The 15,901-nt window shown below is 29.8% G+C and overlaps 2 protein-coding genes and 1 long non-coding RNA gene across 9 annotated transcripts; 1 reads left to right on the top strand and 2 right to left on the bottom strand.

Moving 5' to 3' along the window:
• Positions 1–4,487: 4,487 nt before the first annotated feature.
• LOC112687226 lies at positions 4,488–7,336 on the bottom strand. Of its 7 annotated transcripts, none has more exons than XR_003148947.1 (5): positions 7,011–7,336; positions 6,369–6,944; positions 6,237–6,309; positions 4,748–5,439; positions 4,488–4,651 (listed from the first exon to the last, which is right to left on the bottom strand). It is a non-coding gene; the product is annotated as an uncharacterized LOC112687226 (long non-coding RNA). The 7 variants fall into 7 exon arrangements; XR_003148949.1 differs by having other exon boundaries at positions 4,488–4,868; positions 5,096–5,439; positions 7,011–7,324; XR_003148945.1 differs by having other exon boundaries at positions 4,488–5,439; positions 7,011–7,302.
• Positions 7,337–9,311: 1,975 nt separating this feature from the next.
• On the top strand, positions 9,312–11,380 carry LOC112687223 (tRNA-dihydrouridine(20) synthase [NAD(P)+]-like). The gene is made up of 6 exons (XM_025559812.1): positions 9,312–9,596; positions 9,658–9,796; positions 9,868–10,200; positions 10,267–10,554; positions 10,864–11,184; positions 11,270–11,380. The coding sequence occupies exons 1-6, from the start codon at positions 9,419–9,421 to the stop codon at positions 11,373–11,375; spliced, it is 1,365 nt and encodes a 454-aa protein (XP_025415597.1). The 5' UTR covers positions 9,312–9,418; the 3' UTR covers positions 11,376–11,380.
• Positions 11,381–12,733: 1,353 nt separating this feature from the next.
• On the bottom strand, positions 12,734–13,255 carry LOC112687234. Its single transcript, XM_025559825.1, has one exon. The coding sequence runs from the start codon at positions 13,253–13,255 to the stop codon at positions 12,734–12,736; it is 522 nt and encodes a 173-aa protein (XP_025415610.1).
• Between the last annotated feature and the right edge of the window lie 2,646 nt (positions 13,256–15,901).

A 15,901-nucleotide genomic window follows, 5' to 3' on the forward strand; every position in this document is an offset into this window, starting at 1 on the left:
AAGATATAGAGTGGGCGGCTAAAGGGCTCACCGCCAAGGGGTATTAAATTATTTACAACACTAGCGCCATAACGGCATATGCAATGTTCCGCCGTTCCACGTTTTAGCGTTTATGACATATAAATAAATATGTATACGATAAATTATATCTGAATTCATGTGAACTAACATTAAAGTATTAACGAAATCATGTATCGTTCAGTGAACTACTAGTTCACTGAACGAGTTCATTACTGAGAACGATGAACGGATGAACTAGATCATGGAAAAGAACGAGACTTGACATCACTAGTACAGAGTAGTGATGGGCTTAATCGAGATATACAATCGAGATAATAATTCAATTATATAACCGAGAGATTATTTCGAGTGATATTTCGTTTATTAAAACAATGAATTCTTAAAAAAATAAACATTTAAATTAAATTAACAATTAAACAATTTTCTTAAACAATAAATTCTTGATCTCGAAATGTGTATCGAATGAAAAAATAATTCGAATGATTTTCATGAAACGAAGGATTAAGGGAGGAATACTATTTTTAATCTTCATAATCGAATAAGTAAATACTAGTTGTTCTCTTTGAGTCTTTGTATTTTCAACTCGTGCTACTCGTGGACTGGTTGTTAGACAAATATCAATGGGTATACGGTTATTCTTAGTGATTTATATTAACTATAGCTATAATTTTTGAATTACTTAACCACAGAACAACAAAAACGTTTATAAATAAAATTATATTATATTTATATAGGTATTATATTTCAATTGAACATTTCGAATGATTCGAAAGTCACCAGAAGTTCGGTAATTTAAATATATTCATAATACCACAGAATAAAACAGAATGGACACTGATAACAAATTACATGGGCAGCATAGGACAATAATGAAATCAGTCAGCCATTTTATTTGAGGTACAGTAGGAAGTTAGTAACATTTTATTCCATCATGAAACGGTAGTAATATTCTTTATAAGCTACTGCGCATTTTTAAATGTTACTAATAGTAGTATTATTTTTCAAGGTATTAGGTGCAATAAGAGTTTGAAATTTGGGGGGCTTATAAGTCTTATACTATCGTATGACCATGGGTCAACCCCCAACCTCCCATCATTACCAAAAAAATATAAATTGTGTTTTTGTAAATGTATTACAATTTATTTGTAAATTTACTACAACAATGATTTGCATTTTATAGTATTATATCGATATAAACGTTTTTAATATACTTAAAATAATTATATAAATACCTGTATAAAACTATTTAATCATCGATGAATCTATTTTATAATTTTTTTTTTTTTTTAAACACTTCCCATTCTGAAATCCTGCACATGGGCCTATATTATGGTAGACATACTATCTAAAAAATGATCCACAAGTAAAAATTTCTTGATACCCAGTACGTCACCATGTTTCACACTGTTTGGTAGATCACATATTGAAAAATTACCATAATTGAAATTACAATTAATAACGAATATCAGTTATCACTGATTATAATTTGATAACAAAAGTACCTCAATTAAAATGGCCGCTGATTTCGTTGTCGCGTGTTGTGTCCAACCCCTGATAATACCAGACATAACGTGATAAGTTATCACTGATAACAAATTATTACAGTCAAGGTGGATATATAGAGGTGTAAACACTTCCTATATTGTACCATTATGATAGTGGGCCGAAAAAAATACACCACTTGTAATTGCCACCGGGAGCACTGACTACCCGATGAGGGCTCATAAATACTACAGTTTGTATGTCACGTAATACATTTTAGCATTTATTTTTACATAATATTTAATATATTTAGGGATTACAAAGGTTATTATATACATCAACAGATATTTCTATTGATTAATAATATTTTAAATTTATATAGTAATACTTAGTATTTAAAATATATATTTTAGTAATACCTAGTATTTTCAATATTGTACAACACATAGAATTATTCTATTTAATTTTAGTTATTATAAGTACAATATATTTTTACAAAAATAAACATATCATGACAAAGAGACTAAGAATATGTAGTAAATCAAGGAAATAATAAATAGCCATTACTTTAATTTATATTTAATATGAAAATGGTTACAATAAATAGTAATTATAACACAAGTAGGCAGCATGTCTATATCTGCTCCACAAAACACTATTTCCCTCAAAAAATGCGGTTAATTAATTAACAATAATTGTATTATTGAAGATAGATTTATGTTAATTAAAATCCATTTAAGTTACTCATTAATTAAATTAAATTCATAAATCATATTTTTATAGTTTGCAAGCATTGTGCATCGTATTTTCGTATAGAAATATGAACATTTTGAGCCTTCATCGGGTAGGCAGCGCTTCCGGTGGAAATCATAAGTGGTGTACATTTTTCAATCAATTTATTATCGAAGTGTTTACACCTCTATATATCGACCTTGATTACAGTGAAACCTCGGTATTTCGAACATATTGTATAGATATATAACTATTGTATTGTTTTTTTCTCAATGTGAATTTGTGAATTTAGTTTCTATTAATTTAATATAATGAAGATATTTTTAACTAAGTTTTCTGAACTTAAGGTTGAAAAAACAATTGAAGGAGACACACCAAAATCTCTATCAGTGCATACAAATGATTCTACAGGTAGTGAAAACATCAGTGTAAATAGTAGTATTGCTTTTAACCCGGAATCGACCAAACAATTGATAAAATCATTAAAAATGTTAGATTTAAGTTTAAACTATGAACAACCTTCTGTACAACCAAACATTGTTTATCCTTACAAATACACAGGTAAAAATCGGACAAATTATTAAAGGATCCAACTGCTGTCCTTGAAATGTTTGCAAGCATGAAAAATATAATTTCAAATTTAGCTTACTATTTTTTTTTAAATAAGTCTAAATAGTCTGAACTCTTTTGACAGTTAAATTTAAATATATTTAAATAAACATAATTATACTTAATTAGTTCAAAACTAAGGATTACTCAATTTTTTTAATATTTTAAATCTTTATTACCGACCTATTATAATTAATATAAAGATTTTAAGGTATACTCTATAATGTACCTACTGCTAGTATTTAAGGTGTTTGTGGAAGCTTTAAGGATAAATATTTTATTAAAAAAAATTTTTAGGGAAGGGGGAGGAAATGAGGAATATTATTCGCAGTTAAAACCTAATTATAAATCTACTGTTGTCCATACGAAAATGTAGTCCTAGAACCGCGACCGACTACTAGCACTAGTATATTCAGCTGCGGAATACTGCACCCCAGTATGGATAAATAGTGCGCATACCAATAAACTTGATACACAGCTCAACTCAGCAATGAGAATCATAGGAGTAATATTAAAAACTACCCCTTTAAAATAGTTTCCAGTACTGAGCAATATAGCTCCTCCTGAGATCCGAAGAGAACAAACTCTTTGTTGATGTTAATTTAAATATGTGATTATGTTTGTGTAATTTTTGTTGTTGTTATCATTTTCGTGCGATGTGTAGCGGTGCGTTGCGTATCCGTAGCCATCGTCGGCGGTGGTGATAAGCCTCCGTGTGCGACCGGCCGGGTACGTAATCGCGCTGTTATCGTCGTGCGTAAATGTTCGTTATTCCACGTTTTCGCGTTTTTCGGTTATGTTTTTCCTTTAATGTTTAGTCATGCTCTCAGTGCCACAAAAGTTCTTAAGTTCTCTTGTTTCTGTTTTAGTGTGGTGGCACTGAGACATTTATCTTCATTGTGGTGTTCGGCGACCTGAGCCTTCGTGGTGAATGTCGTCGGCACCAGCTCGCTCTCTGTTCGTGTTCGTCGTGGTGTGCACACCAATTCTTTCTGCTGCTGTTTCGGGCGTTGGTCTACAGCCATCTTCTTCAAACCACGTTTTTCTGTGTTTTTGTTTTGTATCGTGTCGGCTGTTTGGTAAGTGTCGTTCAGCGCAATTTGTATTGCCTTTCATTAATTGTCCCATATTCTAGGGTGGTCACTTGCCAACAGCCATTGTGCAAAACGTGGTTTCATCGTGTTTGTTCTTCGTCAGCGCTGTAGACTTCGTTGGTGATTGTGAGTATTGGTCGACCATATTTGTGTTATTTATTTGTTTAAGGCCGACGGGCCTATCCGCCAAGAGCATTATTATTATTATATATAATTGTATATTTATTTATTGTTTCGTGTGGGCCACACCCTTGAATTATTTATTATTATTGTTGCGCCGTTGTAGGGCCACATATTTATTTAATTATTCAATTATACAGTTTTTATTATTCAATTTATGTTTAATTTATTTTATGGCGAACAAGTATGTTCTATATTATTTAAAACACTTGCCGCGCCAACAGAATTTATAAAAACATAAATAATTTAAGAAAGACAGAGTGTGAAAGTTTCTTGTAATCATAGCATATTTGTGCTTTTAAGCTTAAAAAATATGTGAAGATAATGTATACAAATATGAAACATAACATAATCAAAGAAAATATTTTTATCATTATATAAAGTCATATCAGTATGATACGGTTTAAATAAATAAACTATACCAAGATTTTTCTTATAATATTAGGAGAAAAGTGTAATAATAACCAAGCTCTTGGGTACAACAGTACTACACTGGTGTTTGAGCATTCGTTAATTCATTAATCTGCAACCCACTATGAGCAAAATAAACAATATATAGTTTAAGATATTTTACAAAGACATTTATATCATAGAGGAACTTGAGCGTTAAATATTGTATAAATACATACCAAGTTTTCTTTATTTTATAGCTGGGTTTGATTTGAATATTATCATTAGCACCAATAACACGTTGAATTCTATTCCATTCCAAAGAATAAAGTGCAACGAAAACATTCAACAGCTCTCTCCCTATATTATTTGGAAAAATTAATCAAATTGAATGTATTTAACATAATTTAAAGACACAAATGAGTCATAGTCGAACGAAGGGCAACAGTACTACACTCATGTTCGAGCACTTGTTAATTAATTACTCTGCGAAACACTATGAGCCAAGTAAACAATACAGTTCAAGATATTTAAAAAAAACACTTGTATCATAATGGAATAAGAGTGTTAAAAATTGTAATCCGTACCACGATTTCTTTATTTTATAGCTGGGTTTGATTTGAATAGTATCAATAGAACCATTGACACACATCTATCGCACTAACACTATCTCCCTATATTATTTTAAAAAATAAATCAAATTTAATGAATTTAACATATTTAAAAAACAAATTTATAATTATTTAACATAATTAAAAGATACAATTAAAACATAGTCAAACGATAGACTTAATTAACAAATGTGAACAAAAGAATTATAAAAAGTGTTGCATATAATTCGATTTTTAAATTTTACAACTGTTTGTGATAATAGAAATATCAGTAAAGTCAATCACATTCCTTCTCAATGAAAACATCCCATAGCTCTCCCCTAATATTTTATGGTAAATCAAAAAAAAAAAAAAATGAATGTAATTAATAAGTTTTAAAAACACATTCAAAGCATATATTGTACAAAGAAAATAATTTACATTAAGGCTAAAACATACTGGGTTTACTATTATCCTTATAATATCACATAAGTTTTAATTTATATTCATTTCCTTTCATCCAAGTGTAAAAACTGATACTATAAGATTTATTTATACAAACCGAAAATATAACATTCAACATATATAATTGAAAGAATGAGTTGAAAAATGCATGGCATACCATGTTTTCTTTAGTTTATAGTTGTGTTTGTTTTTATTAGTTAATCATTAGTACCGAAGTAGTAACTGCATTATTCCTTAACAAAGAAAATGTTTAATGAAAACATACAACAGACATCTCCCTATATAACGTGGAAATATAAATCAAATCGCATGTATTTAAAACAAATATATAATAATATAACATGATTTAAAGACGCAATATCAATGAAAACATCCAATAGATATCTTCTAATATTTTTTAGTAAAACATATAAAAATAAATGTGTAATTAATAAATATATTAAAAACACATTTAAAGCATATAGTACGTAGGAGGTAAAAATCACAATTGATTCACAGTCGAACGATGGACTTAATAAACATATGCGTCAACAATAGAATTATAAAAAGTATTGCATATAATTTGATTTTTAATTTTTATAACTGTTTGAAGTAATAAAAAAATGATTTACAAAAAAATACTATAAGACTCATTTACTAAAACAAATATATTATTTTAAAATATAATACATACCATGTTTACTTCATTATTTTATAGCTGTGTGTGCATTTTATAATATCATTACAGCATTTCACATCAAATCAATCTGGTAAACAAAATATATTTTATATATTGTATTAATATGTAATATAATATATTACATACATTGCAGGTGTATGTAATGAAAACATCCGATTACCTATATCTCCTCATATTTCTCGGTAAAACAAAAGCTCTGTTCTAATATATTTTGGAAAAACGAATAGTAATTAATGTAAAATGTAATGTAGTACGAAAAAGATAATTTACAAAAAAGGTAGAGAACCAACATACTCGGTACATTTATTTCATAACGAATTGGAAAAATAAATCAATTTGAATGTATTTAACGTGTTTAAAAAAAACAAATTTCCAATCGTTTAACGTAATATAAAGACACGATTAAATCGTAGTCGAACGATAGACCTAATAAACATAGGCGTGAACAACAGAATTCTAAAAAGTATTGTATACATACTTTTTATATCCGATTGTGTTTATAAAAATATCATTGACGTCAATCACGTTGCTTTTTATTTTTTGGTAAGACGAATAAAAATTTATGTAATCAACAAATTTTAAAAACATGTACAGTGGAAAGAAAAAAGGTAGAACTCACCGGGTTTTTTTATTTACATTACATCGCAAAAGTTTTGATTTCCTTTCGTCCAAGTGTAACGACTGATGTTGTAACACTCATAACTAAAACCGAAAAAAATAACATTCAATAAGCGGTGGAACGAAAAAGTTTCAAAATGTAATAAATACCGAGTACTCGTTGTTTTATAGCTGTGAACGTTTTGAACAGTATCGTTAGCACCGAAGACCCTTTGAATTCAATTCCTTTCCGTTCAAAAAAAGTATAAATAAATCAAACAACAGCTATCTCCCTATATCGTTTGGCAAAACAAATCGTATTGAACGTACTTAACGCTGATAAAAAACAAACTATATTTTAAACGTATTATGTTTTCTTCGTTTCACAGCTATGTGTAAGCGTTCAACAATAACGTTACACATCAAATCAACATGAGTAAAGAAAAACGGATAAATAATTTTCGGTAAAACAAATCGAATATGTAATAACATTTCACAAAAAAAAGTTTGAAACGAAAAGAAAAAAACGGACTTGACGGACGGCGGAAAATGAATAGAAAAGAAACCGCGAGCGGGATCAACAACGCTCCCCCGTCGATAAGACACGGCGGCGGTAGTTGATAACAAACGGCGGCGGCGAATATCGGACGCGACGGACGGAAAACGAAAATAGATTCCGCGGGAGCGGAAACGACGCCCGTACGAATCGACGGCGGCAGTGGAAAATCCTGTAAAGAAGTCGGGCGGCGATGGCTCGGAATTGAACCTGGACATACGGGGACCTAATAGGACCTATACCTACGACTTGCCTATCTATCGAGTTGGAAACCATGAGAAAGATTTGGGCATTTAAACCGTTCGACGGGGACGTAAGGTAGACGGAAGACCGATCGGTGACGTCACGTGCGGGTGAAACGTCACGGCGGCGCGAGGGGCATAGGTACAGAACGCTCCGATTGGGCTGGTGCTTAATGGTCGGACATCTTGGATTTTCATCCGGTCGCATCGGGAAAACGGTGGGTCGGAAAATCAAACGGACCGCCGAAATGGAAAGAGAAGACAAAAGTCTACGGGAAACGGTCGACGGAGAAAGGAAAAAGCGTCCGCGGGATTTAAAAGTTTTTCCGACCAATCACCGGTCGGGGAATTATTTTAATATGATAGATAGATATTAAAGATATTAATTATTAATTTATTTAGTACAAATTACAATGTCATCAAGTGAAGGATTAGAAGTAATAAATTTAAAATTTTGTTCTCTTCAAGGTAATGATTTAAAAAATTCATAATATGTAAAACCAGTCTTGTTTGTAAAATATTTGTAAATTATTTGAATACATATACTCTCATATACTCATTACCACCCAATCAAAAACTAACAAATATTTGCGGAGCAAAAAATATTATATTCTAATAACCTAATAGTATTTGAACGAAATATTCCCTACAATAATTTAGAAACATAGGCCGAACTCAAAATGAAGGTGAAAAATATGATGCCACGTGAAAAATCGTATCTCCTTGATGAGTTGGCATTAGAAAGAGGTCATGAGGTGATACGACTTCCTCCCTATCACTGCCAGTATAACGCTATCGAGTTGATTTAGGCTCAAGTTAAAAATGAAGTTGCCAAAAAAAATAACAGTTTCAAGATGGTAGACATTGAACGTTTGACTCATGAAGCGTTAGATTCAGTGACTATAAAAGATTGGGAGAAATGTGTACGACATGCAGAAAGTATTCAATCCAAGACTATGAAAGAGAAGTTCACAGGGATGCCATATTAGAACCCATTATATTAACCATATTACAAGGTGATAGTGATTCGAGTGATGATGACACAGATAATGATGATGATTAAGCTATTTATATATATATATATATATATATATATATATATATATATATTATATAAGACATATTTGGTAACTAATTTCGACTTTACTTAGGTAAATTAAAATTGTATATATAATGTTTATAGTATTTTTTTAAAATAATAATTTGTAAATATATAGCATAAGCATATAAATGATAAGATTTTTTCAAATTAAATTTTTTATATTAATAGTACGATTTTGTTGTTTTGGTTTTTATTATTATAAATAATATGAAAATATTTTTTAAAAAGCGCGGCAATTGGCTTTGGTCGTTTAAGAACCCATTAGACGATTTAACCGCTTGGATCGCGTCGGTCACACGCCACTTTTCGTGTCCCCGACTATAGTAAGCATTCCAGTTATCATATAGTTCAATGGTCGCCTCGGACGGTCGTGCTGGGATCAGGCAGTGTGACCAATCCGGCGGCGTCGAGCGTGGTGAGGGAATATGTGGCAGTGTGTCCGCCACAATATAATTATCAGTTACAAATACATCCTGATAATAATTATTAACAAAATTTATATTTACAAAATTATTTTGTTCTTTGGTGATAATGAGTAAGAAGTTATTAATATTAAATTTTAACTCATGTCACAAGTTTTAGTATAAAATTAATGGTTTTAGTTACTTTACTCATCCATAATTATTATTTGTGTACAATATTTCTTTTAAGTCTTCTGAGTTGTATTTGTTGCTTATAAATGGTCTGCATGGAAAACAATAAGCAATTATGTTACGAAAACAAGGTTATATTAGCACCTATGGTTAGAATAAACACACTGCCGATGCGTTTGCTAGCATTGGACTATGGAGCTGATATTGTTTTTACTGAAGAATTGATAGATCATAGGCTGATCCGGTGTTGTCGTAAGGAAAATGGTAATTTTTTAAATTAAATAGTTGTAGTCACATTGGGTAATTGTTTTTTGTTTACTATTAGACACTTTACAAAGTGTAGATTTTATTGACAAAAGTGATGCAACTATAGTCTTTCGAACATGCTCACGTGAAAAACCTTATGTTGTTCTTCAGATCGGGACAAGCAATCCTGAACGAGCAGCTAAAGCTGCTAAAGTAGTGTAAGTACAATTTGAACCTCTGCAAGTTATAATTATTAATTACACTAACTATTTATTTCTATCATAATTAGAGAACAAGATGTAGCTGGGATTGATATCAATATGGGTTGCCCAAAAGATTTCTCACTAAAAGGAGGAATGGGGGCAGCTCTTTTATTTCATCCTGACAAAGCATGTGCAATTCTATCTGCAGTAGTTTCCGCTGTTAGTATACCTGTTACATGCAAAATTCGAGTGTTGCCTGATGTTCACGAAACTGTTGAATTGTGTAAAAAATTAGCGGCTACTGGAATTGCTGCCATTGGTGTACATGGCCGTACTGTTAAAGAGAGACCCATGCATCCTAATAGGAACCATTTCATTAAAGCCATTTCGGAAGCATTAGATATACCAGTCATTGCCAAGTTAATATTAATGTATGTTTATAATTCTTAGAAAATATACTTATAGTGTTTAAAAATAAATTTTAGTGGAGGATCTAAAGAAATTGAAGTATATGATGATATTGCAAAGTTTAAAAATATAACTGGCTGTTCTAGTGTTATGATAGCACGAACAGCTGAAAAAAATTGTTCTATATTTAAACATGATAGTAAATTGGAATTAGCTACAATAATAAGAGATTATTTGCGTCATGCTGTTGACTATGATAATATTGCTCCAAATACAAAATACTGTATTCAAAATATGTTACGAAATATCCAAGAAACTGAGCAGGGAAAAACCTTTTTGGAGTCTACAACCTTGCAACAAATATGGTTTGTTTAAAATCTGGTTCACATTAGATCGGTTTATTTATAATTTATATTTATGGCAAGTAAATGTTTACAACAAATATTATTTGTTCATATCCATTCTTAATTTCATTACTAAATATTTTGTCTTCACATTGTTGATCTTAAATCTTAATCATTAGCTACTTTTTTTGTCTAGGGTCTTAATAGTACTTACAATAAACTACCCATAATATGTTGATTTAACTGCTTACATTAAATACTGTACTAATGTGAACCTGTTTTGTGGATTATACATTTTTTCAAGTGTTTTATATTTGTATTAATTTTTAGTGATCTCTGGAAATTAGGCGATTATTGTCGTCAAAATCAGAAAAAAATGAATTGTCTTCGTTTTGAAGAAAGAGATGTTGCGTGTTGTGATCAAAAACGAATTAAACCCAATCCAGTAGAAGATTCAAATGATGTAAATAGTTTAAAGTGTATGTATATAAGAGCATTGTTCCCAAGACCTGAAGACTTACCAAAAACAAAATTGTTAAATTGGGCAAAAAAACACCATAAATCATTACCAAAGTACCATACAGAACAATTTGAAAAACTATTCAAAAGTACTGTAACATTTGATGATAAAAAATATTCATCATCTTTTTGGTAAGCCGTGTGTATATTAATTTTATTATTTTTTATTTATTTAGTATTGTATGTAATAAACAATCAATGTATTCGTATTTTTCAGGGAGAAAAATAAACGATGGGCAGAACAAGGTTCTGCAATTGTTTGTCTACACTATTTAAATGTTTATGATACCGATTATTTAAAATTAAATGGAATTCTTGGTTAGTAAAATAGTTTTTGATGATTAATAAATAATAAATTAACTAAATATTTTATATTATTTACAGTTTTTACTTTTTAGTTGTTTGTATTGATTTACCTTTTGAGATCATCACTTTTTATATGTATTTAAAATAAATGTTCACAATTTTCTTCATGATCCCACGTCTAACATAAATTATAATAAATTACTGGTATTCAGTGATTAACATTTTAATTAAAGATTATTTTGGCAGGAAATCAAAATTTGTTTTTCAAAAATGAACAAGACATAATATGTAAATATTATGTTTAGTAGGTATATGTAGATAGAATACAGATTTAAATTCCATACAACAGTGGAAATCTAATAGATACAAAAATACATTAATATATAATTTAGGTACGCCTATTTAAAAAGGTTATATTAATTTGAGCATACATCTGTTACCATTCATGAATTTACTGCTTTCACTTAGTGGTATAAAAAAATTGTATTATAGGTTATTATACTCACTTTCATACAATTTATATAAGTTGGGCTAAAAGTTTTATGCCGTCTTATATTTTACATTTGTTGTGTTTGTAGAAGTGTTAATTTTATTATTATTATTATTATTATTTTACTAAATTTTTTTTTCCATACTCTGTTCTATGTTATGTTTGATGATAATAACAATGTTAAAAATTAATTTTAATGCTGACCATCATCACTTAAGCCTAGAACTGCTATAAGTTTCTACTGTTTATTAATGATATATAATGTCATACCTCGCATCATTGATTAAAGATATTAACCCGTAACTGGTATAGTGAAAAACAAAAACGTTACTGTTACAGTGCGGTGTAGCATACCGCTTCATTTGATAACAATATTTGGAACTTTTCAGATTAAATTCTTAAATATTTTTAATCATATTAATTATAGTTATAGTTTATATAATCATTCTGATTTTTTTTTTTTCAAAAAAATGAATATTTTGTGTTTCATTGAATGAATTGTGACTAAAAAAAAATTGTAATACGATTATTTCTGAATCTTTTATTTTATTCTAGAATTTTTCAATATTAGTTTTTAAAGTTAAAACCTATATATTATAGTAGAAGACATACTGTAGAATAAGATAAAAAAAAAAAAATAACAATAAAAATCATTTTTTAGGTAAAAATAACTTAGACCAAACTTAAATTAAAATGTTTATTTTAATAAATAAACAAAATGTTAAACCTTTGAAAATAAAAATTAATACAAGAAACTTCAGATATAGTAGTAAAAATAAATAACTGAATATAATATATGGTAATTAACTAAATTTAAAAATAAAAATATAAATTTCTTGTTAAAAATTTAGAATGTTAAAAAACAAGAACATGGAATTAATTTGTTTAGCATCCCATACATTTAGAACAAACTGTTTTACAGCATTGTAGACATATTGGGTCTCCACAAAGGTAGCACTGGAATGTCGTTTTCCTTTTTAGTTTAGGCGGACATATGCGGCAAGTTTTTTGTTTTTTCAATTTACCTTCGTATAATGGCGTGTCTTTTAGATTTTTACTCTTTCCTAGAACTCTTCCTATACTAAATCTTATGTCTCGCAAAATGCAACCATTTTCGTATCTCCGTTCTAATTCAGGCTTCACTAGTTCAAATGCAAGTTTTTTCATAAAATCAGATCTTGATAATATAGAATTATTTTTAAATGAATTGTGTAAGACAAATGAGTTTACACTAGAGATATCTAAAAGACGATAAAATATTGCCAATGGCCATCGGCGAGTACGACGACCGGTACAGTACACCGAACATTTTTCATCTAATGCATCCACACCTCCCTTAGTTCTATTGTAATATGAAATAATTTCTAGCTTCTGTATATCTTCATCAAATTCTTTTTGATGGTGCATAGAAGATATTAATATAACTGCTTTACTTGGTTTAGTTACGTGCGATATAAGGGTTAAATCTTTAGTAAACCCGTATGTCGTTGTACCTACAATACTTTTTTTTTTTTGGTATAAATTCTGGTGGTATTTCTCTCTTATTTTTTTCTCAGAGTGCCAACATACGTTAACCCCCTTTTTTTTAAATGTTCGACTAGTTCAATGGAACTAAACCAATTATCTGCTGTGATATTTCGATGTGTCCCTTGTATTGGCTTAGACAATCTCAAAACTGCCTGAGTAGGTTTTGGAAACTTTCTTTCCACTGGGTCTAGTGTAATTCCATCAGTGTTTTGACCAGCATAAATATATGCATTATGTAAGTAATGAGTTCGATAATCGGTTATGCACATTAATTTTATCCCGTATTTCGCAGGTTTATTTGGCATGTACATTTTAAATTTACACCTCCCACGAAAGCTAATTAGCATTTCATCTATTGTAGCACATGAGCTTAGTGAATAATTTAATTTACAATTATTTATAAATTCGTCAAAAATTTCAGAAATAGCAGCAATGGGATTCTCTTCTTTTCTTTCGTCTCTTGTATTCGGATTATCAAAACGTAAGCAGTTGATTAAAAATAAAAATCTTTTTTGACTCATAACTAAACGAAATATCTCACGACCATCAGTAATAAATAAAAGTTCCGAGTTTTCATGGTTTGACTTAAAAACAGCAGTGTAAAATAATAATCCAAAAAGTGATCGTAGCTCGATTTCGTCAACGTTTGTTGTAAAACTTGACATTTGTTTATATTTTTCACGGATATATTTTTTAAACCAAAAAATGTTTAGTAAAATTTTACTATAAAAATAATATTACACTAAACATGTTTTTTATTGTTTGTAGCCTTAAAGGGTAGAATTGTATAGGTGGTTAGTTTTTGAAGGATATTCCTCATATCTCGTTCTTCCAAATTTATAAAACTAAGGGCTCGATTGGATTATTTTGCCACGGGCATTAAAAGTTCTGGTTACGCCACTGGTTAAACTTAATTCTGAATGTACGCTGTACTTTTACTACCGATTCGTTGTTTTTGACAAATGAGTCGTACGAGAACACGCGGTAAACGACACTCCACTGCTCCATTATGAAAACTAAATGGCATTATCTAACGGATCGAATGAGATCTTTCCGACTTACTCACACACAGCCTACGTCGAGAAAAACCCATCTATTTTTAGACCTATTTCCGTGACACCCTAGTAGAGTGTTTTTGTATGTTCTGAGTCCATAATTTTTTCCATTACAGGGAGATTCAAAATATTTGACCGACGGCACCACGGTAAACTTTTTTCGTTTTTCCCTGTAATTCCAAAAATGTAAAAATGTCATAGCACGGTAATTTCACCAAATTTAGGTAGAAAGTCCGTCTCAGATTTTTCGTTTTTCCCTTCTACACAAATTCGCACAAAACTTTTTCGTAAATTACGGACTCAGTATGACACTTTTTCACGATTTTGGACTCAATATGACACTTTTTCACGATTTTGGACTCAGTATGTCACGTTTTTCTCATCTACACAAATTCAAACAAACCTTTTTCGTTAATTTTACACTCAAATGAAACGTTTTTTATTTATAAAATGTAATTGAGGAAAAATCAGAGCAACATTTATGAATTAAATTTTCTACCGGCTCATGATTTTTTCAAAAACCTATTTGAAAGTTTTGAGTCTGTTTTTTCATAATCGAACACTGTGCCAGGAGTTCATAAAAACATAATCGAGCACAGTATCAGGAGTTCATACACAACGATCATGTATAACATAATGGATCACAGCACTAAGAATTAATAATTTTGTTATTTCAGAGAAAAACAACAATTTGATGAAGAATGTCCTTCTACATATATAATTTTTTTGTACATTTTGGACTCAGTATGACACGATATTCTTTTATGAAATAAAATCTTACTTCAATTCATACTTAAATAGTAGTAATTGATAGTTTAAGTTTCGTAGTCACATGGGCTAGAGGGCTAAGGCGTCAGTGATAATAAAAATAATTTAAATTTAGGATAAGGTAGGTATCGTTTACGATGTTGTTGACGTTAACATTGTCGTCTTAGCCATGTGACTACATTTTACTACGATTAATGATATCACATTTTTTTGTGCAATTTTTAACAATTAGACTGTATGAAGTTTAAAACAAAAAAAATAACTAATATTAATATATTACAAGGTGATGTTGTGTTCGAAACCCGCATTCAGGTTGAAGTTTTTTTTTAATTTTTCACATTATTTTATTTATTTTATTCATTATTTTAGTTCAACTGTAAAAACTAGATAGCCCAAAATTCATTGTGTATTTTTCTGTTTCACATTTTTTTTTTCATATTGATAATGTAAAAGCTAATGCTTTTAGTGTTATAATTCATTTCATCAGTGCTCGGCGTGGAAGATAAACATACTATTTACTATTGCTAGTATATGTTTATCAAATATTAATCAAAAATGGATTTGTTAGCAGAAATCGAAAGGGATATAGCTGAAATTGGTGTAATTTATCCTGTAAGATTTTGTTAAAATGAACTGGGCGATTTCTATACTCAATTAGCTAAATTGAAAAGTTTGGCTATTAAATGTGGATTGGAAAAGAACA

This window comes from Sipha flava, unplaced genomic scaffold (genome assembly GCF_003268045.1).
Source record: "Sipha flava isolate LNK unplaced genomic scaffold, YSA_version1 337_pilon_pilon, whole genome shotgun sequence".
Classification (NCBI taxonomy): Eukaryota; Metazoa; Arthropoda; class Insecta; order Hemiptera; family Aphididae; genus Sipha; species Sipha flava.

Coding starts and splice junctions, on each gene's coding strand:
- LOC112687223 (XM_025559812.1), top strand. CDS start 9,419: ATGGTCTGCATGGAAAACAATAAGCAATTATGTTACGAAAACAAGGTT. Junction 9,597..9,657: donor GTGTTGTCGTAAGGAAAATG/GTAATTTTTTAA, acceptor GTTTACTATTAG/ACACTTTACAAAGTGTAGAT. Junction 9,797..9,867: donor GCTAAAGCTGCTAAAGTAGT/GTAAGTACAATT, acceptor TATCATAATTAG/AGAACAAGATGTAGCTGGGA.
- LOC112687234 (XM_025559825.1), bottom strand. CDS start 13,255: ATGCACCATCAAAAAGAATTTGATGAAGATATACAGAAGCTAGAAATT.